The sequence below is a fragment of the Callithrix jacchus genome, chromosome 7, assembly GCF_049354715.1.
Source record: "Callithrix jacchus isolate 240 chromosome 7, calJac240_pri, whole genome shotgun sequence".
NCBI classification, from domain to species: Eukaryota; Metazoa; Chordata; class Mammalia; order Primates; family Cebidae; genus Callithrix; species Callithrix jacchus.
In genome coordinates, this window is record NC_133508.1 from 146,347,321 (window position 1) to 146,368,102 (window position 20,782).

Sequence of the window (20,782 nt, forward strand, 5' to 3'; positions counted from 1 at the left end):
TCAACACTATCCACAGTAATTCTTGTTATTAAAATGACATTGTATTCATGGTGTAAAAATGAATTTTCCCATTTCTGTAAATCAGTTGAAACCAACTGTAATATTGGTTTCAACTGATTTACAGAAATGGAAAAAATCACAAAATTGACTTAGCTACAAACATAAAAAGTAATATGACTTTATCTGTCATAACTGTTCAGGGTGTAGACTAAGTTGAAATATGTGATTTCTTTGCTGTCACAGAGATGATGCCTGATGATATATATATTTAAAACTTCATGACAAGTTTGGAAATAAACATGACACAGTGAGAACGAAAAAATAACATATGAGGTGCTTAATGTCATATGATTTAAAAGAATTTGGAAACCATCATGTGTTAAAATCCAAGACTTTAAAAATATTCCATATGGGTCCTTATCATATATAGATGCATTTTCTGCGATATATTATATAGTAGACATACAGAGCAGAAGACAAAAACAATATTTTCTAATCCTAATTCTGTATCTCATCAGCATAAGACCACAAAATTTTTTTTACTATCTCTTGTCATGGTTTATTTAATTACTAAATTGCATTAATTTCTAACCTGTTCACCTTATAGCCATGTAGTGATGATTAAATGATAAAACTAGAATAGAGGAAATTTATAACACTTTTGACTAGTAGATGATGAGCTACTGAATAGTCAAAGCACATCTGATTTCAAGGAACAAGGTAGGTATTCTAGTTAGGAGATGATTTGGGATAGTGATTACTCATAATAAGGGTACACTTACTATGAATGATCTACTGGGTTCAGAAACTGTGTAAGCCTATATAACTGTATAAAAGTTATAGAGGCTACTTAGTATGAAGATCCAGATGCTATATTTCAGAACATAATTCCTTCCCAACAATATTATGAGTAACACAACATGGAAAGAATAAAAACGCAGTAAAACAATATGCTGCAAGATGTTGCCGGAATGATAGTAATGGAGATGGCTGTGAGAAGTCTTTAGGAATCAGTTAAGGAGAGACAAGCTTGCATGCTTGTAACAGAAAACCCAAAATATCTGCTACACAAAAAGAGTTTCATTTATCTTCCACAAACAGGAAGTCCAGAGGAGGCAGTCCTCAAGCAGTACAGCAGCTCTGTAAGCATTCGGAACCAAGGTTCCTTCCATCTTTGGCACTGCTATCCTTAGTTAGTGACATTGCTTCTCAAGGTTACCACATGGTCCAACATAGCCACAGGCTTTTGTTTCAAGGAGGCTGGGAAAGGATATTCAGAAACTGTTGTATATTTTGCAGTGTTTTATAAATCCAAATTAATTTAAAATGAAAAGTTACAATTTATTTTTAACTACAAAGGAAAGGAGGGGTTCTTAACTGGAGAAATGGGAACCATTTTAATTTGACATATATTATTCTAATGGGGAAAAGAATATACTGAGTTTATAAAGCATTACAGTTATATAAAAAATAGTTATTATTTAATGTGATGGAGAGATTAATGAGAAAATGTATAATTCTGCTCATCTGTGCATTTAGTAGTTGGGGGGACAAAATATTTCATTATTTTCATTAAAATTTTAGTAGAGTGTAGCAGAATAAATGGGTTAGTTTTTAATTTTGTACCTATTCTCTTTTTATCAATAAATTCTATTCTTAAATTTGAGTCCAAACAAAATCTGTGACTTCATAATATTACAAGAAAATGAGAAAACTAACAGCAACATAAATAAAACACAAAATAAAACCTATAAACTCACTAGTCGTAGAAAGTAAGTAGGACACAACTCCTTATGAAAATTGGCACTACGCAGGAAAATAGTAAAGCATTTATTTATTTATTTACTTTTTCCCGTAGGACTTCTTTGTAAGGTAACCAAGTAATTCATATTGATAAGAGAAAGATATTCTTTGTTGTTATTGTTTCCTTATTTCCCGTGGGGTTGGAGAGAAAGCTATTCTTTACAGAATATACCATGCTAATAAATGTAGAAGAAATTACAGAATTATAAAATCATGACATTGTGATTCTTAATAATTTAATAGTCACTATTGCTTAAAATCCTAGAATAAAAAACTGATGGGTGATCTGGTTTGGCTATTTCCCACCCAAAATCTCATCTTGAATTGTAATCTCCATAATCCCCCAAATACCCACATGTCAAGGGAGAGACCAGGTAGACATAACTGAATCATGGGTGTTGTTCCCCACGCTGTTCTCTCTTGCTGCCTTGTGAAGAAGGTGCCTGCCTCCCCTTCGCCTTCCACCATGATTATAAGTTTCTGAGTCCTCCCCACCCATATAAAATTATGAGTCAATTAAACTTCTTTTCTTTATAAATTACCCAGTCTTGGGAAGTTTCACACAGCAGTGCCAAAATGGACTATTACAATGGGTAATCTTCATCTCCTAACACATAGACGCAATGTGAAATTCAACCACATTTATGAAGCATTTTTGCTAAAAATGCTTAAACTTAATCTAATCAAGACTTCTCAGATAATGTCCAGTTTATCAGACATATAGATGATACCAAAGAAAGAACGCAACAAGGAAGGGGAACAAACGCATGCAGGGTGTAGGCTAGTCTACAGAATCCTCAATATAGTTCTTGCAGTAAGTCAGTAGAATGAAGAAAGAGAGAGACTCAACAAAACAACTGTGGCAGACACAGAGATGTGCCTCTCAGATCATCCGTTTAAAAAAAACACTTCTTGCCTAGCTGACAGCCTCCAGATGTGAGTTCCTGCAGGTGGTCCTCAGCCTTTTGTTCTCTGCTGTCCCTACTGAGTTAACAAGAATGTAGCATATAGGTCTTGCCATTTCTGGCCAAGATGGGCCATCTCCAGTAGGCTCCAGAGTTTCCTGCTGTGCTGGCAGAAATTGTATTACAATTGCATGGTGGTGTTATGGTTTGCCATGCCCAGTGCTTTCTCTTTTCTTACTCCCAACAAAACTCTTGCACTCAATACCATCTTACTGCTTATTGCTTTCTTGGAAACATAACTGGGGTGCAACATCCGAATGGCAACGTGAGAGTAGCCTGATACAGATTGTAGGACACAAAGCCAACTGTGAAACATATTTTTCAGGCAATCAAAAAATTTTAAATACAACTTGAATATTATTCTTACTAAGGTATTTTGTTACTTGTATTGTGTGTGACAATGATATTAAAGTTATATGATAAAACATATATTTTGGAGATGTTTACTAAAATAAGTGGTGAAATAGCATGACATTTGAGATGGCCTTTTATTATTATTACTATACTTTAAGTTCTGGGATACATGTTTAAGTTCCTTGTAGATTCCTGGTATTAGCCCTTTTTCAGATTGCTACGTGAGCTCTTTTTTTGGTTCCATGTGAAATTTAAAGTAGTTTTTTTTCTAATTTTGTGAAGAAAGTCAATGGTAGCTTAATGGAGATAGCACTGAATCTATAAATTACTTTGGGGAGTATGACCATTCTTTAAAATGTTTTTTTTTTTTTGAGACGGAGTTTCGCTCTTGTTACCCAGCTTGGAGTGCAGTGGAGCGATCTCGGCTCACCACAAGCTCCGCTTCCTGGGTTCAGGCAATTCTCCTGCCTCAGCCTCCCGAGTAGCTGGGATTACAGGCACGCTCCACCATGTCCAGCTAATTTTTTGTATCTTTAGTAGAGACGGGGTGTCACCATGTTGACCAGGATGGTCTCGATATCTTGACCTCGTGATCCACCCGCCTCGGCCTCTCAAAGTGCTGGAATTACAGGCTTGAGCCAGCGCACTCGGCCTCTTTAAAATGTTTTATCTAAGAATAAGGGATAGATGAAACAGGTAGATCAATAATCTTGATAATGTTGTTGATAAGATTATTATAGTCTTTGTGATATGCTTATTATAAAACACTAGGACTCATTTATTTAGGCATTTAATATGTGACCTCAGATGAATTTACAATGAGGATACTTCAAGCACTTTTTGAGGGGAGTGCATGACATAAAAAAATGAAATAGGAGATGGATAGTTTATAAAAACAGAAGAATGGATAAGATGTGCTTTGAAACTATAAAGAAAAAGGTATTCAATTAATCACATCTCATTTTAAGATTGATGTTTTCAGCTAATAATTTTAAAAGATGAATTGCTATAAGATCAAGTACATTTTTATTTAAATCAGATGATCTTGACCTTACTATTTTTTCCAGTACATGCAAATTATCTTACAATAAACTAGTTAAATACACAGAGCTTCAATTTCTAAAACTATAAAATGAGAACAATAATCTCTATTCTTATAGTTGATTCTTGATATTTATACTATAATAAATGGACACAAATGCGAGACACAACAATGTATACTAAATGACATTGCCATTTTTGAGAGCCTAAAATTTGAGCATTGCCATCTCATGGATTTTGACCTGTAATCTCAATGAGGTGAAAATACGTACAGGGCCTGGGTGTTGTGGATCATGCCTGTAATCTCAGCACTTTGGGAGTCTGGGGCAGGAGGATTGCTTGAGCCCAGGAGTTGAAGACCAGCCCTGGCAACATAGCAAGATTCTATCTGTAGAAAAAATTTGTCAGGTATGGTGACACATGACAGTTTAGTCCCAGCTACTTGAGAAGCTGAGGTGGAAAGATCACCTGAGCCCACGAGGTGGAGATTTCAGTGAGCTGAGATTGCACCACTGCACTGCAAACTGGGTGACAGAGTGAGACTGTCTCAAAAAATAAAAATAAAAAATATATCAACAAGAAGTAATGAAACACAGAAAATGCACAAAAAACATGAAATGTTTGTCTTCAAGAGTTTTGGGTGGTTTGATTTTCCTCATATTTTATTTCTTCATATTTATTTTTTCATATGTTATTTCTTATTATATTGCTAGGTAGAGAGAATAAATAGTAAATATTTTGGTAATTAGAAGAGAACCTTTAGAGAAAAAGATCTTGCTTTTTAAATTTTAAAGTCATCTCATAAGATAATATAAAAATGTTTTTTAAAAGCTAAAGGACTATACATAATGAGAGTTAATATTTGTTTAATGCTAATTATGTATAAGTGCTTTACATGTTTTATCTCAGTTAATCTCAAAAACACTGTGATTTTAGAATGATACATGAAAGGTGAGGAACAGTGAGGTAAAGCACATTGTTCAAATTTACCCAGCTAAGGGCAAAGTTAGAATGTGAACCCAGACATTCTCAAGTCCAAACCTTTACTTTTAATTATATATAGTTTAGCATCCTATTATTAGGACACAGGAATGTGATAGCAGAATGATATCTCTTTGAATTTCCTTACATTGTTTTAGAAACCACATTGTGATATTCTTCACTTCGTATTGAAATAAAATCAGCATGTAAATGATATTTTTAAGCACAAAAGAAAAGACTAAATGCAAGCAAATGAAATTCCACTGCTCGGAGGGAGGACTCAAGATGGCGCTGTGAGAACAACCCAGGACTGGAGCTCGCGTTGAATCCGCAAACGGTGAGTCCGAGCTGCATTTCCAGACTGATCGTTGTTGCCCACAGAATGGGGAAACTCCCAAGTATAAAAAAGACATGGGACGCCAGGCAGTACGTCTGCCTGGCGAAGCCGGCAGCCGGGGCGGCGGCCAGCCCTACCCAGCAATCCCCACAGGGCGCGCTTGTCCGGGTGCCTTGTTGAACCGGCAACCTGAGACTTGAGAGGGCTGGACTTGAGACTGAACGAGACTTGGACAGTAGGCCAGCCCAGGGGATTGCAGGGATTGGGATACCCAGTGGGACGAACAAAACCACGATTTCAAACTATCCCGAGCAGACGGTCCGAGACGCTCTGTGGGGGAGGGGCATCCACCACTACAGAGGCAACCCGCCCCAACTGAGATACGTGCCGCCCACCGCTGATGCAGCCAGCCGTTGCCGAGGCAACCTGCCCCAACTGAGATACACGCCCACTGCTGACGCAGCCAGCCGTTGCCGAGCCAACCCATCCCTACTGAGATACACGCCCACTGCTGACGCAGCCTGCCGCTGCCGAGGCAACACGCTACAATGAAAAGACTCCGCCGCAGGGCGTGGTGGAGAGCACAGCAGAGCCTGTAGGAACAGGGCGAATCACACAACAGCAGGGCAGAGCCTCGGCAGCCAAACATTGGCTAGTCTGCCTTCTAGCTGGGCAGGACACCTCATCGAACATCCAAAAATAAAGCCCAAACCCCTCAACACAGAGCATTTGAGGAAAAAAAAAAGGGTTTTTTAATGAGCTCTGTTGCAGCAGAATCAAACATAGCAGCCTAACAGCCCTGAATGAACAACAGAGCTCACAGCTCAGCAATTAAGCCCATATAAAGTACAAACTGTCTCCTCAAGCAGCTACCTGACCCCTCTGTATCCAAAAGACTGACATTTGGCAGGCATCATCCTGGGACAAAGAGAGCAGAAAAAGAAACTGGTAGCATCCCTTGCTGTGCCACAGCTGCTAGAGGTGCACCCCAGACAAGCAGGGTCTGGAGCGGACCTCAGCAGTTGTACAGCGAAGGGGCTAGACTGGTAGAAGGAAAACCAAGCAACAGAAATACTTCATCATCAACATTCTGGGTGTCCACTCAGAGACCCAATCAAAAAGTCAGCAACTACGCAGACGACCAGCGGACAAATCCACAAAGATGGGAAGAAACCAGCGCAAAAAGAAGGAAAATACCCGAAACCAGAACACCTCGCCTCCTAGAAAGGACCAAAACTACTCACCGCAAGGGAAAAAAGCTGGACGGAGAATGACTGCGACGAAATGATGGAATTAGACTTCAGAAGATGGATAATGAGAAACTTTTGAGAGCTAAAAGATCATGTATTAAATCAATGCAAAGAAACTAAGAACCTTGAAAAAAGATTTGAAAAAAGATTCGAGGAAATGATAACAAGAATGGATAACTTAGAGAGGAATATGAATGAATTAAAGGAGCCCTACCCAGCAATCCCCACAGGGCGCGCTTGTCCGGGTGCCCTGTTGAACCGGCAACCTGAGAGGTGTACCAGAAGGGGACGAAGAGAATGAATCCAAGCTGGAAAATACTCTTCAGGACATCATCCAGGAAAATTTCCCCCACCTAGCAAGACAGGCCAACACTCAAATGCAGGAAATACAGAGAACACCACAAAGATATTCCGCAAGAAGAGCAACCCCAAGGCACATAATCATCAGATTCAACAGGGTTGAAATAAAGGAGAGAATACTAAGGGCAGCCAGAGAGAAAGGTCGGGTCACCCACAAAGGGAAGCCCATCAGACTCACAGCAGATCTCTCGGCAGAAACACTACAAGCCAGAAGAGAGTGGGGGCCAATATTCAACATTCTTAAAGAAAAGAACTTTCAACCCAGAATTTCATATCCAGCCAAACTGAGCTTCAGAAGTGAAGGAAAAATAAAATCCTTTGCGAACAAGCAAGTACTCAGAGATTCTGTCACCACCAGGCCTGCTTTACAAGACCTCCTAAAAGAGGCACTACACATAGAAAGGATCAACCAGTACCAGCCATTCCAAAATCACACTGAATGCTAAAGAGCTTCAACATAATGAAGAATCTACAACAACTAACAGGCAAAACAGCCACTTAGCATCAAAATGGCAGTATCAAATTCACACATAACAATATTAACCCTAAATGTAAATGGACTAAATGCACCAATCAAAAGACACAGACTGGCAAACTGGATAAAAATCCAAAACCCATCAGTGTGCTGTATCCAGGAAACCCATCTCACATGCAAGGATACACAAAGGCTCAAAATAAAGGGATGGAGGAAGATTTACCAAGCTAATGGAAAGCAAAAAAAAGCAGGAGTTGCAATTCTCATCTCTGATAAAATAGACTTTAAAGCAACAAAGATCAAAAGAGACAAAGAAGGCCATTACATAATGGTAAAAGGATCAATAAAACAAGAAGAGCTAACGATCCTAAACATATATGGACCCAATGAAGGAGCACCCAGATACATAAGGCAAGTTCTTAATGACTTACAAAAGGACTTAGACTCCCACACAATAATAGTGGGAGACTTTAACACTCCACTGTCAATACTAGACAGATCAACCAGACAGAAAATCAACAAGGATATCCAGGGCTTGAACTCAGACCTGGAGCAAGCAAACCTGGTGGACATTTACAGAACTCTCCACCCCAAATCCACAGAATACACATTCTTCTCAGCACCACATCACACCTACTCTAAAATTGACCACATAATTGGAAGTAAAGCACTGCTCAACAAATGCAAAACAACTGAAATCATAACAAACAGCCTCTCAGACCATAGTGCAATCAAGTTAGAACTCAGAATTCAGAAACTGACCCAGAACCGCACAGCTTCATGGAAACTGAACAACTGGCTCTTGAATGTTGACTGGGTAAACAACGAAATGAAGGCAGAAATAAAAAAGTTCTTCGAAACCAATGAGAACGAAGACACAACGTGCCAGAACCTCTGGGACACATTTAAAGCAGTCTCTAGAGGAAAGTATATAGCAATAAGAGCCCATATGAGGAGAATGGAGAGATCCAAAATTGACACCCTATCGTCAAAATTGAAAGAGCTAGAGGAGCAAGATCAAAAAAACTCAAAACCCAGCAGAAGACAAGAAATTACTAAGATCAGAGCTGAGCTGAAGGAGATTGAGACACGAAAAACCCTTCAAAAAATCAATAAATCCAAGAGCTGGTTTTTTGAAAAGATCAACAAAATAGACAGACCACTAGCCAGATTGATTAAAAATAATAGAGAGAACAACCAAATAGATGCAATAAAAAATGATAAAGGGGAAATCACCACAGATTCCACAGAAATTCAAACCATCATCAGAGAATATTACAAAGAACTCTATGCGCATAAACTAGTAAACCTGGAAGAAATGGATAAATTCCTGGACTCCTGTGTCCTCCCAAGCCTAAACCAGGAGGAAGCTGAAACTATGAATAGACCAATAACAAGGTCTGAAGTTGAGGCAGCAATTAACAGCCTACCACACAAAAAAAGCCCAGGTCCAGACGGGTTCACAGCCGAATTCTACCAGACACACAAGGAGGAGCTGGTACCATTCCTTCTAAAACTATTTCAAACAATCCAAAAAGAGGGAATCCTTCCCAAATCATTTTACGAGACCAATATCATCCTGATACCAAAACCCGGCTGAGACCCAACGAGAAAAGAAAACTTCAGGCCAATATCCATGATGAACATAGATGCAAAAATCTTCAATAAAATATTGGCAAGCCGATTGCAACAGCAAATCAAAAAACTTATTCATCATGATCAAGTAGGATTCATCCCGGGGATGCAAGGCTGGTTCAACATACGCAAGTCTATCAACGTAATTCACCACATAAACAGAACCAAAAACAAAAACTACATGATTATCTCAATTGACGCAGAGAAGGGATTTGACAAAATTCAACAGCCCTTTATGCTAAAAACCCTCAATAAACTCGGTATCGATGGAATGTATCTCAAAGTAATAAAAGCTATTTATGACAAACCAACAGCCAATATCATACTGAATGGGCAAAAACTGGAAGCATTCCCTTTGAAATCCAGCACTAGACAAGGATGCCCTCTTTCACCACTCCTATTCAATATAGTACTGGAAGTTCTAGCCAGAGCAATCAGGCAAGAAAAAGAAATAAAGGGTATTCAAATAGGAAAGGTGGAAGCCAAATTGTCTCTATTTGCAGACGACATGATAGTATACCTAGAAGACCCAATTGCCTCAGCCCAAAAACTCCTGAAACTGATAAGCAGCTTCAGCAAAGTCTCAGGATATAAAATCAATGTGCAAGAATCACAAGCATTCGTCTACACCAATAACAGACTTAAAGAAAGCCAAATCAAGAACGAACTTCCATTCGCAATTGCTACAAAAAGAATAAAATACCTTGGAATACAACTCACAAGGAACGTAAGGGACCTCTTCAAGGAGAACTACAAACCACTGCTCAACGAAATCAGAGAGGACACAAACAGATGGAGAAACATTCCATGTTCATGTTTAGGAAGTATTAATATTGTGAAAATGGCTATACTGCCCAAAGTAATTTACAGAATCAATGCTATCCCCATCAAGCTACCATTGACTTTCTTCACAGAACTGGAAAAAACCACCATGAACTTCATATGGAACCAAAGGAGAGCCCGCATAGCCAAGTCAATTCTAAGCAAAAAGAACACAGCGGGGGGCATCACACTACTGGATTTCAAACTATACTACAAAGCTACAGTAATCAAAACAGCATGGTTCCGGTACCAAAACAGAGATATAGACCAATGGAACAAAACAGAGACACCGGAGGCAACACAACATATCTACAACTATACAATCTTTGATAAACCTGACAAAAACAAGCAATGGTGAAAGGATTCCCTGTTCAACAAATGGTGTTGGGAAAACTGGCTAGCCATGTGCAGAAAGCAGAAACTGGACCCCTTCCTGACACCATACACTAAAATTAACTCCAGATGGATTAAAGACTTAAACATAAGACCTGGCACCATAAAAACCCTAGAAGGAAATCTAGGCAAAACTATCCAGGACATAGGAGTAGGCAAGGACTTCATGAACAAAACACCAAAAGCATTGGCAACAAAAGCCAAAATAGACAAATGGGACCTAATGAAACTCCACAGCTTCTGCACGGCAAAAGAAACAGTCACTAGAGTGAATCGGCAACCAACAGAATGGGAAAAAATGTTTGCAGTTTACCCATCTGACAAAGGGCTGATATCCAGAATTTACAAAGAACTCAAACAGATTTACAGGAAAAAAACAAACAAGCCCATTCAAAAGTGGGCAAAGGATATGAACAGACACTTTACGAAAGAAGACATATATGAGGCCAACAATCATATGAAAAAATGCTCATCGTCACTGGTCATCAGAGAGATGCAAATCAAAACCACATTGAGATACCATCTCACGCCAGTTAGAATGGCGATCATTAAAAAATCTGGAGACAACAGATGCTGGAGAGGATGTGGAGAAAAAGGAACACTTTTATACTGTTGGTGGGAGTGTAAATTAGTTCAACCATTGTGGAAGACAGTGTGGCAATTCCTCAAGGCCTTAGAAATAGAAATTCCATTTGACCCAGCAATCCCATTACTGGGTATATATCCAAAAGACTGTAAATCGTTCTACTATAAGGACACATGTACACGAATGTTCATTGCAGCACTGTTTACAATAGCAAAGACCTGGAATCAACCCAAATGCCCATTGATAATAGACTGGATTGGAAAAATGTGGCACATATACACCATGGAATATTATGCAGCAATCAGAAATGATGAGTTTGTGTCATTTGTAGGGACATGGATGAATCTGGAGAACATCATCCTCAGCAAACTGACACAAGAACAGAAAATGAAACACCGCATATTCTCACTCATAGGCGGGTGATGAAAAATGAGAACACATGGACACAGAAAGGGGAGTACTAAACACTGGGGTCTATTGGGGGGAAAGGGGAGGGCCAGTGGGAGGGGAGGTGGGGAGGGATAGCCTGGGGAGAAATGCCAAATGTGGGTGAAGGGGAGAAGCAAAGCAAAGCACACTGCCATGTGCATACCTACGCACCTGTCTTGCACGCTCTGCTCATGTACCCCAAAACCTAAAATCCAATAAAAAATTAAAAAAAAAAAAGACAGCAGAAGAAGGAATAGAGCAGAGTTCAGAGAGCAATGAGGAGATGGGGACAGAAAGGGCCTGGCAGGGTGGGAGCCCATGGGACACTGGGGTTAGATCAGACAGAGGTTACAGCAGCTACTGCGGAGAACAAATGGAAGAGAAAAAGCAGTGGGAGAATGGGCTGTCACCATAGACAGAGATAAATAAGAAGTGAGTGCAGCTAAAAGCCATAGATGTGATTACCTCTGCACCCTGAGCATGAAGGCCAACAGATCCAGTTGCTGAATGGGAGTTTTCTTTTTATCTTTTTTTCTTGAGTCGGAGTCTCACTCTGTTGTGCAGGCTGGAGGACAGTGGCAGGATCTTGGCTCACTGCAACCTCTGCCTTCTGGGTTCTAAGTGATTCTTCTGTCTCAGCATCCCAGCTAGCTGGGACTACAGACGAGCGCCACAACGCCCGGATAATTTTTGTTTTTTCTAGTAGAGACAGGGTTTTACCATGTTGGCCAGGATGGTCTTGGTCCCTTGACCTTGTGATCTGCCCACCTCGCCCTCCCAAAGTGCTGGGCTTACTGGCATGAGCCACCGCACCCAGCGTGAATGGGAGTATTCTTTTAATGTTCTTTGGTTTTGAAACACTGATGCATGAATGTTGCCAGTGACTTGACGCCCTTGGGTGGTGTCTGCTGAGCTTTCGAGTGCATCTTCCAGCTGCGGAGCATTCTTCATTTCAACAGACGGGGCTAAAACAACCCAAAAGACATGAAATCAGGAATGTGGCCTTGGACAAGAAAGTCCAAAGGGGGAGGGGAAGCCAACAGAGTGACATTAATATTTTCTTTTTTGTTGATATTTATGACATTACTCAGTAATGAAGGTCCTGGAGCCACCTTTCTCAAAGTTAATTCAGAAAATTCTCTCTCATATACCCTGTCCTCAAGATTCATCTGAGATGCATTTTAGACCCTTAACTGGACATGTAGAAATGGAAATGAGAATAAAATTGAGAGAGGTTAGAATGATATATCTCATGATGTATGCAGATTTGAAGTCCTGTCCTCTGCATGTACTTTTGAATGTCATAAATGTCATTCAGTTAATGTCAGCACAAATGAGTCCTTGAGGTGAGAATACTGAGTCCCTGGCAATTCCATCTACATTGTCACAAGGCTGCACATCTGGGGCTGAAGGCAAACCTGGCTCCAGTCCAGCAGGGAACTCCCACTTGTGACCCAGATTCACGTTCAGTTTTCTAAGTGGGGCTCTCTGTGCTCAGCTTTAACACTTCTCATTCAGAGGAACAAGAGACAAGTAAGGGTGGACTTAGCTGGGTTTCTCCAAAGCCAACTCAAGAGAAAAACCTATGTGTAAATGATGTATTAAAGCCACGCTCCCTGCGGAAAGAAACAATAAAGTTGGGGATACAGGGAGAAAAAGTAATTTCTGAACAGAGTGTGCAATTCCAGGCAAGGAACCCTGTGTTCCACAGCTTAACTGTGTACTTGGATGAGGACAAGGTGGCCTGGCTCTCCTGTGGCTACCAGAGGGACCCTCAAGACAGAAGAAAAAATAGAGCAGGGTTCAGAGAGCAATGAGGAGATGAGGACAGAAAGAGCCTGGCAGGATGGGAGCCCATGGGACACTGGGGTTAGACCAGACAGAGGTTACAGCAGCCCCTGGGGAGAACAAATGGAAGAGAAAAAGCAGTGGGAGAATGAGCTGTCACCATACACAGAGAGAAATAAGAAGTGAGTGCAGCTCAGAGCCATAGAAGTGATTACCTCTGTACCCTGAGCGGAAAGGCCAATGGATCCATTTGCTGAAAGGAAGTTTTCTTTTGATGCTCTTGGGTTTTGGAACACTGGAGGCATCAATGTTGCCAGGCACTTGATGCCATTGGGTGTTTGATGAGCCTTCGAGTGGATCATCTTCCATCTGCGGAAGGTTCTTCATCGCAATGGAGGGGGCTAAAACCAGCTCTGAAAATGAAACAACAGCCAATGGCATCCAGTAGCATTCATGATCTTACTGTGACTTTCTCTTCCACCCAAAGGACATCAAATCACAAATGGGGCCTTGGACAGGAAAGTCCAAAGGGGGTAAGGAAGCCAACAGAGTGACTTTAATACTTTCTTTTTTGTTGATTTTTCTTACATTACTCAGTAATGACAAGTGTGCCAGGAGGCAAGGGCACTCCCAATTCACAAAAATATTCAGGAAACTAAAGATTAAGAAACACAAGTAGCTTCAGGGTAGATATGGCCAAAGCAAGGGAATCACACTGTATGTAGGCTGTGCTTTGGGGAGGGAAGAGATTATAAGAGTGAAAGTTAAATCAGAGCTGAGTCCAAACAGGACAGCGGGGTGGAAGGGCCTGGCAGGGTGGCAGCCCATGGGACACAGAGGTGAGACCAGACAGAGGTTACAGCAGCTGATGAGAAAAGAACCAGGGAAGACTAAACCTGAAGAATTTACAAAACATGCATCACTATATGATCTATTGCACATATATATATATATATACACTACATAGCATACACACCAAATGTACATAATATACATAGCAAATGCTGTAAATGCATATATCTGTAGATATTAAATTAATGAAAATATATAGAGATCTGGGAGATATTTAATGTAACAGTATAATTAATATTCTCTTCCATTGAAATTGAAAAAATAATAGAAACATGAGAAGAATGAGAAAGAAAAGGTGTGCAAAGAAACAAATGACCTGTTAGACAGCAGGGAGAAATGACCAAGGAAACCATAAATGAGGCACAAGGCATTCACTCTTTGCTCTTACTGGGAGCCTGGTTCTGGCTCCGGACTCCAGGGAACCTGGGCAAGAGAGCATGCATCTGAGCCAGTGGGTTGGGTCTTGGCAGGGGGTGTAAGTATCCATAGTGAAACAAAGAAGAATATGGTGGGAAGAAATCAGTTTAAATTAGTTACACGGCACATGTAAGGGACTGCACATCCCCGACACCCACTGAGGGCCTTCCAGGTGTCCTCTCCACGGACCCAAGTGGTGCTCATTATCTCATGTGACCCTCCCTCCTCCTGAGGACAGGGGTCCCCATATTCCTCAGCCGAGGGCCTTAGGATGAGAAATTGACTGGGACAAAGAGTGAGAATGAACAGGATCCAGGGCATTAAGGAAATCTGAGTGGAAGTGGATCCCTGTGAGAAGGAAACTGAGGACATGGCCAAGAGCATGAGTGGAGATGACCAATTAAATGGATTTTCATAAGAGACAGATGTGAACACTTTCCATGTGAAAATTGCCCTTTGTTTTCAAAAAGAGCAGAACAAGGAGAAAGAGGAGCTGGACGTGTCATGACACTGACATGTTAGTCCAGGATTTACACTGTTCCTGAATGTGCCTCATAGGTTGTCACTGAAAGTGCCTGACAGTGGAGAATTGGCCTCATGGGGGATGAGGAAGGAGAGGAAGAAAACTGACAGAGGAGTATATGTGAGAAAGGAAAGGAAGAGGGGACTCTAGAGAACAGAGAGCTTCACAACTGCTCTACTTCAGAGAAGAGAGAGTCTGTGAAGTCACTTTCTAAATGTAAACTTGGCAGAAAGACAAATAGATTAGATAACAGGTATTTATAGGTCTATTGAGTAATTGTTATTCAATCAGGCCCTTTGGAAATTATGATAATTAGTACTCTCAGCGATGATTACCAGTAGATATTATATTTTAGGTAGCTCAGATGAGGAAACAGAGATTTGCATAGCAAAAAAACAAAATCCTGGGCCAGAGTGAACAACAAGAAGGAGGCAAACCCGGGACCTGAGAGCAGATTTTGTCCTAAGCCCCAGGCTCTTGCTCACCTTACTGGGTTGGAGTATTGTGCATTTAACTTGACCCTGAGGGAGCACAGAGAGGCTCCATTCTCTCCTCCACCCATAGCACCGTGAACACCAACACCTGGGCTAGACCTTCCTATCCCCTTTCCTTCCCTACCTTGGAAGAAACTTTGGTTCCCAGAATCAGCATTGACTCTAAAGCTGCAGGTGGTGGGGGAAAAAGCCTGCCTGGCTGAGCCACTCCCAGAGTGGAACTCTTGATCCAGCTCACCTCGTGGACAACTCGCCACCAGGGTGCTTGGATCCAGCTGTGTCTGTGAAGCCTGCACCTCTGACAGGTGGGGGCTCAAGTCTCCACTCCAAGTCCCTTGGTGACAGGTGGCCTGGGTGGAAGCTGAAAGAAGAAGGGGCTTCAGTAGGAACAATCTCAGTTTTCCCTTTGTTAAGGGAACGCCCATCCCCATTGTTCCCACCTCTCAGTAAAGCTACCCAGTGACCCAGGCCACACAGACAGACATCATGTAAATGGAGGCAATGTCATCTTTCCTGTCTGTGCCTGGAAACACTGACATGGCAGGTGCCAGGCTGGGGTGTCCCTGAAGTGAAAAACCCCTCCTTCAGCCAAGAGAACTTTGGATTGGCTATAAAGGTCATGACGATTAGTCTGTCATTATCAATCTCTTTCCTCTGCCTACAGGGAAAGTTCTAGAGAGCCCTCAGAGCATAGGAGAGGAAGAACTGTTCTCCACAACACAGGTGTGTAAGAACAGGGCAAGTGTTAGTGCCAGGAGGCTTTGAGAGAGAACCATGGGAAAGACCAAACACTAAGTGAGGCTAACTTTTCAGGGTTCTGAGACATTTTGAATTTCTCATTGCCTGTAATAATTTAACCCCCTGCCCACACATCTCCATCCTAGTGCTGTATAATAATGGGTGTCAGCAGCCATAGGCAATGTAGTAGAGGGACCAGTCCCTTTGCAGAAATTCAGGGACCACAAGAGCTATACATCTGCATGTGTGGTTCTGTAGGAAGGGAACACAGGGCACAGTCCTCACATTACCCACTCTCCAGTGGGGTTCAGGCATACATCCTAAACAAACTATTTCTATTTCCACAGGGAGAGGAATGCACATTCTCAGAGTGGACTAAGGAAAGACTTCCGATGACCTCACGCCTGTCCAGGTTGGGCTCAGGACAGGGACAGGGTGCAGGGCCGGATCCACGTTGCTACTGCTCCTTTCTCTCTTCCTCTCTCCTCATCCTCATTCACTACAAGACTTCCTAAGTTTTCTTAAAACTGTGCTCCTTGTGTCTATTCTCTTTTGTCTTGCTGAGAGCACAGTGTATCAGAGTTTCATCAGTGATGCCTGGTTTCATACAGCCTCCCTCTCTGCTTTCTCTGACCTTGCCGTGTCCACTCTAGCAATTGTCTCAGCAGTTTTATCTTCCCAAAGCCCTGTTCTTACTATGTTCCCACTCTGCACCTGAACACTTCCTCTCCACTGCCCCGTGTGACTGTCCCCCTCATCCTGCCTCTGTGTTCCTTCTCACTTCTGCCCCATGATCCTACCCAGCATCACCTCCCACCACATGCTCAAACAGACTCTCCCTGAAGTCATGCTGGCCCCTCCGTGGTCCCACTCTGCACCAGGTGCCATCCAGCTCTGTGGTCTCTGTCCAAAAGTCCCTCTCTAGACTGGGTTTTGCCTCCCTAGTGGCTCAAAGCATTCCTTGTGTCTGTTCTTCATCTTCCTGAGAGCACACTTTATTCATCATTAACCATCAGCCACTTAGGACACTCTCACATTTTAAGATAGCTCACATTGGGCAAATGAGAGAAACATCCTGAAACAACAAATTTGGCTGGAGACTGGGCAAACACAGTGCTCCCTTTCTGATTCTCTGCACTTGCTGTTTAGATTAGACTCAAGCTCTGGGAATGCCTTTAATTTTCACTACTTAATTTTCTCATCCCACTTTATCCCTCTTTTCTAGACTACTGAGTCTTATTAAACTTGTACTTTGAATATTCTTTGCATTTTCAGAAGAAAAAAGAAAACGTTTTCTCAAACTTCTGAAGTACTGCAGTACTGTTAATGGGGCAGGTTGGGAGAAGCCATCAAGGAAAGATCAAGAGATAATTTAGGTTGTATTCTCCCTAAATCTACCAAGTCTTTTTCTGCAGGGAAAACATGTGCAGAGCGGATCCACGCTGACACTGCTGCTGGGGTCAGGGCTATGCACTGTGCACACTATTCACACATTATTGTCGAGAAGCCACACACAGGAAGCATCCTTGTGTAATCTGAAGGGTGTGTTCATTCATCTTGGCCCATCTGCATGGATGAACGTGCCCTCTCCTGGCCCATGTTCCTGATGGCAGGGCCGGCCACGTCACAGGCATCTCACTTCTAAGACACGTTTCAGAGCATTTCCCTTCCTTCTTGTAGGAGACTCATCCTGGCTGGGTGTTCATGAGATGCAGCTCCACAGCTTTACAGAAACCTAAACATGGCCAAGTTGAGAGTTGAAACCCTTGGGATAGGGAGGTGGGGAGAGACTAGGACCATTTATTCCCTGAGTACTTTTCCAAGAAAGAACCTGCTGGAGTTGTAGGTCCCCCTGGAAAGACTGGAGGAGCCACTGATTCTGCTGACAGAGTGCACAGAGGTAATCCTTCTTGAAAAATCTGTGCCAGGGACTACAGGACTTCTTTATCCTAGACCAGCAACTTATTCTGTTTCAGCCTGACTTTATTGAAAAATAATTTCTACAAAGGAAAATGGGTGAGCACCCATCATGCCACAGTCCCTGGGAGATGAAATCAGGCAGACAAAAAGACCATGCTCTCACCATGACTAGTCGTGCCATCCTGGGCAAGTGAAGGAAACTTCCTCAGCCTCAGCATCCTCGGCTCTAACATGGAGATGCCACTGCCCCCTTGGGAGCATTCCTTCAGCTCTGAACATTTATAGCAGGAAAGAGCTTATTTGGCAAGGGGCAGAGCATATGCATATAAAAGGTCAAAGAGTATTTTATTTGTTTAATGAATCACTGTGATCACAGAAAATTATTTACTTTTTCAAACTCAGGGAGAAATGCATAACCGGAAAGGTATGGTCCTGGTAGGAAAGGCACTCACTGACTGATAGAATAGAGACCAACATTTTCATTGCTAGTTTCTCTCTCTCCTCTCTCTCTCTCTCTCTCTCTCTCTCTCTCTCTGTGTGTGTGTGTGTGTGTGTGTGAATGTGTGTGTGTGACACAGGTCTCACCTTGTTGCTCAGGCTGGAGTGCAGTGGTGCAATGATGCACTGCAGCCTCAATTTCCCAGGCTCAGGTGATTCTTACACCACAGCCACCCATAAAGTTGGAAGCACAGGGGTGTGTCACCAAGCCTTGCTAATTTTTCATAGGGACATGTTTTTGTAGTGTTGCCCACGTTGGTCTCAAAATCCTCAACTCAAGCAATCTACTTGCCTCAGCCTCCCAAAGTGCTGGAATTACAGGCATGAACCACCGCACCTGGCACTGTTGCTAATTTTATTACAACATAATAGGATATACTGGGGTACATCACAGAGTTACCTGCTCTTAGTAGAAAATAGATTGATGGTTGAAACTCCCAACAATGCACATGAAACTCCAAAATGGATATTTAAAAAAATACAATGAGCAAGAAGAAATGAAAATCGGAATTTTTCTCTACATAGCCTGTGAGCTGCTACACAATAGGGCACTTGCTCAGAGGAAGGGTTTTCTGGACATCATGAGGATAGAAACCACTTCGCTTTGCTCATCAGTTACACCAGTACCCCGTGAGGGACACTCATTCTCAATGGTTTTCATGAGAATATAGCACTGAGACCAAATCACGATTTAAACAACAAGCCCACACATGGAAAAAGCCACTGGAGCTCTGCAGAGAATGCAAGCCTGGGCCTGAGTTAAGGAAGGGATGCTGGACTGCGTCAGTGGAGGGAGGTCACCTCCCAGCAGGTAGAGCCGCAGTCCTCAACCTTTTGGGCACCAGCATTCAGTTTCACAGAAGACAATTTTTCTGGGTCTGGGGTATGGGGGATGGTTTCAGGATGATTCATGCACATTACATTTTTTGTGTAGTTTTTCTATGATTATTACATTATAATATCTAATGAAATAATTATACAACTCACCAAATCAATGAAAGCCCTAAGCTTGTTTTCCTGAAACTAGATGGTCCCACGTGGGGGTGACAGTCACTGGGAGACAGTGACAGATCATCACGCATTAAATTCTCATGAGGAGTGCAGAACCTAGATCGCTCACAATAGAGTTCGCGTCCTGTGAGAATTGAATGCCACTGCTGATCTGGCAGGAGGTGAAATTCAGGCGGTCATGCTCTCCCACCGCTGACCTCCTGCTGTGTGGCCCAGTTTCTAACAGGTCATGGACCCACAACTGTCCATGGCCCCTAAGCTGGGGATCCCTAGAGTAGAGAATCATTATCAGACACAGGAATTCTACAATGGGCTCTGAAATAATGGTGCAAAACTGCCTGGATGTGTGGATGGCCAGAGAAGAGATAAGGGCACTGTTCAAGGCATGCAGTTAGCAACATCATTTGAGAAAAGACAGATGCCCTATTTTACAGAAGAAGGTTTTTATGCAAATATATCCAGATGGGCTACTGTGGCCAAAAACTTGCTATGAGTCCTGACCTCTTTCCTGTTTTCATGCCCACAGCCTGTTCTTGTGAGAAGAAACCAGGTGACCGAGGAGTCACTTGGGACAGGAAAAGAGGAAGTTCCTCCCACTGGATGTCTGTGATTAAAAATGGAGCCAAGAGTCAGATTCAAAACTGAGGCAGGCTCAGTTTACGGGGCCTGCCTGCATTGATGATCTGACTCAGTGACACAAGTTGCAGAAACATAACATACAGAGGCTGCCTGGGAGGACCATGGGGTTTTGGGACCTTCAGGCTGGAGTACTCACAGGCTACATCCAGAGCAGGGCACGTGAGCTGATTCTCCAGTGAGGACGAGGCACTCCTATAAGGCTAATGGTAATCAGACAGGTCACCCTGAACTGAAAGAGTCCAGTAAAGTTCATCCAGGGAGTCTTCTGGGGCTTCCTGCTCCTTTGCCTCCAGTAGCTCCTGGCTCAGCCTGGGGTGAAGAAGACAGAAGATAAACACTGGACAGGACCCATACGACTGCACCCAGATGGTTCTATAGGGAGGACCACAGGAGAGGCCAGAGGAAGCCAAGTACGGTCCTCTCAAAGAGACACAACCATCCTTCTCTGTGTGGAGCAGGAGACAGAGTGGC

At 42.3% G+C, this 20,782-nt stretch overlaps 1 protein-coding gene across 1 annotated transcript; it reads right to left on the reverse strand.

Moving 5' to 3' along the window:
- Positions 1–1,821: 1,821 nt before the first annotated feature.
- LOC128928328 (NBPF family member NBPF4-like) lies at positions 1,822–20,505 on the reverse strand. Its single transcript, XM_078332689.1, has 5 exons — positions 20,448–20,505; positions 15,744–15,866; positions 13,435–13,632; positions 11,897–12,396; positions 1,822–3,792 (listed from the first exon to the last, which is right to left on the reverse strand). Exons 3-4 carry the CDS (start codon positions 13,604–13,606, stop codon positions 12,131–12,133), a joined length of 438 nt encoding a protein of 145 aa, XP_078188815.1. The 5' UTR covers positions 13,607–13,632; positions 15,744–15,866; positions 20,448–20,505; the 3' UTR covers positions 1,822–3,792; positions 11,897–12,130.
- Between the last annotated feature and the right edge of the window lie 277 nt (positions 20,506–20,782).

Bases quoted from the DNA above. Each gene is read 5' to 3' on its own strand.
- LOC128928328 (XM_078332689.1), bottom strand. From the start codon at position 13,606: ATGAAGAACCTTCCGCAGATGGAAGATGATCCACTCGAAGGCTCATCA. The intron at 12,397-13,434 runs GTAATCACTTCT...GGGTTGTTTTAG, and splicing joins TTTCCGCTCAGGGTACAGAG to CCCCGTCTGTTGAAATGAAG.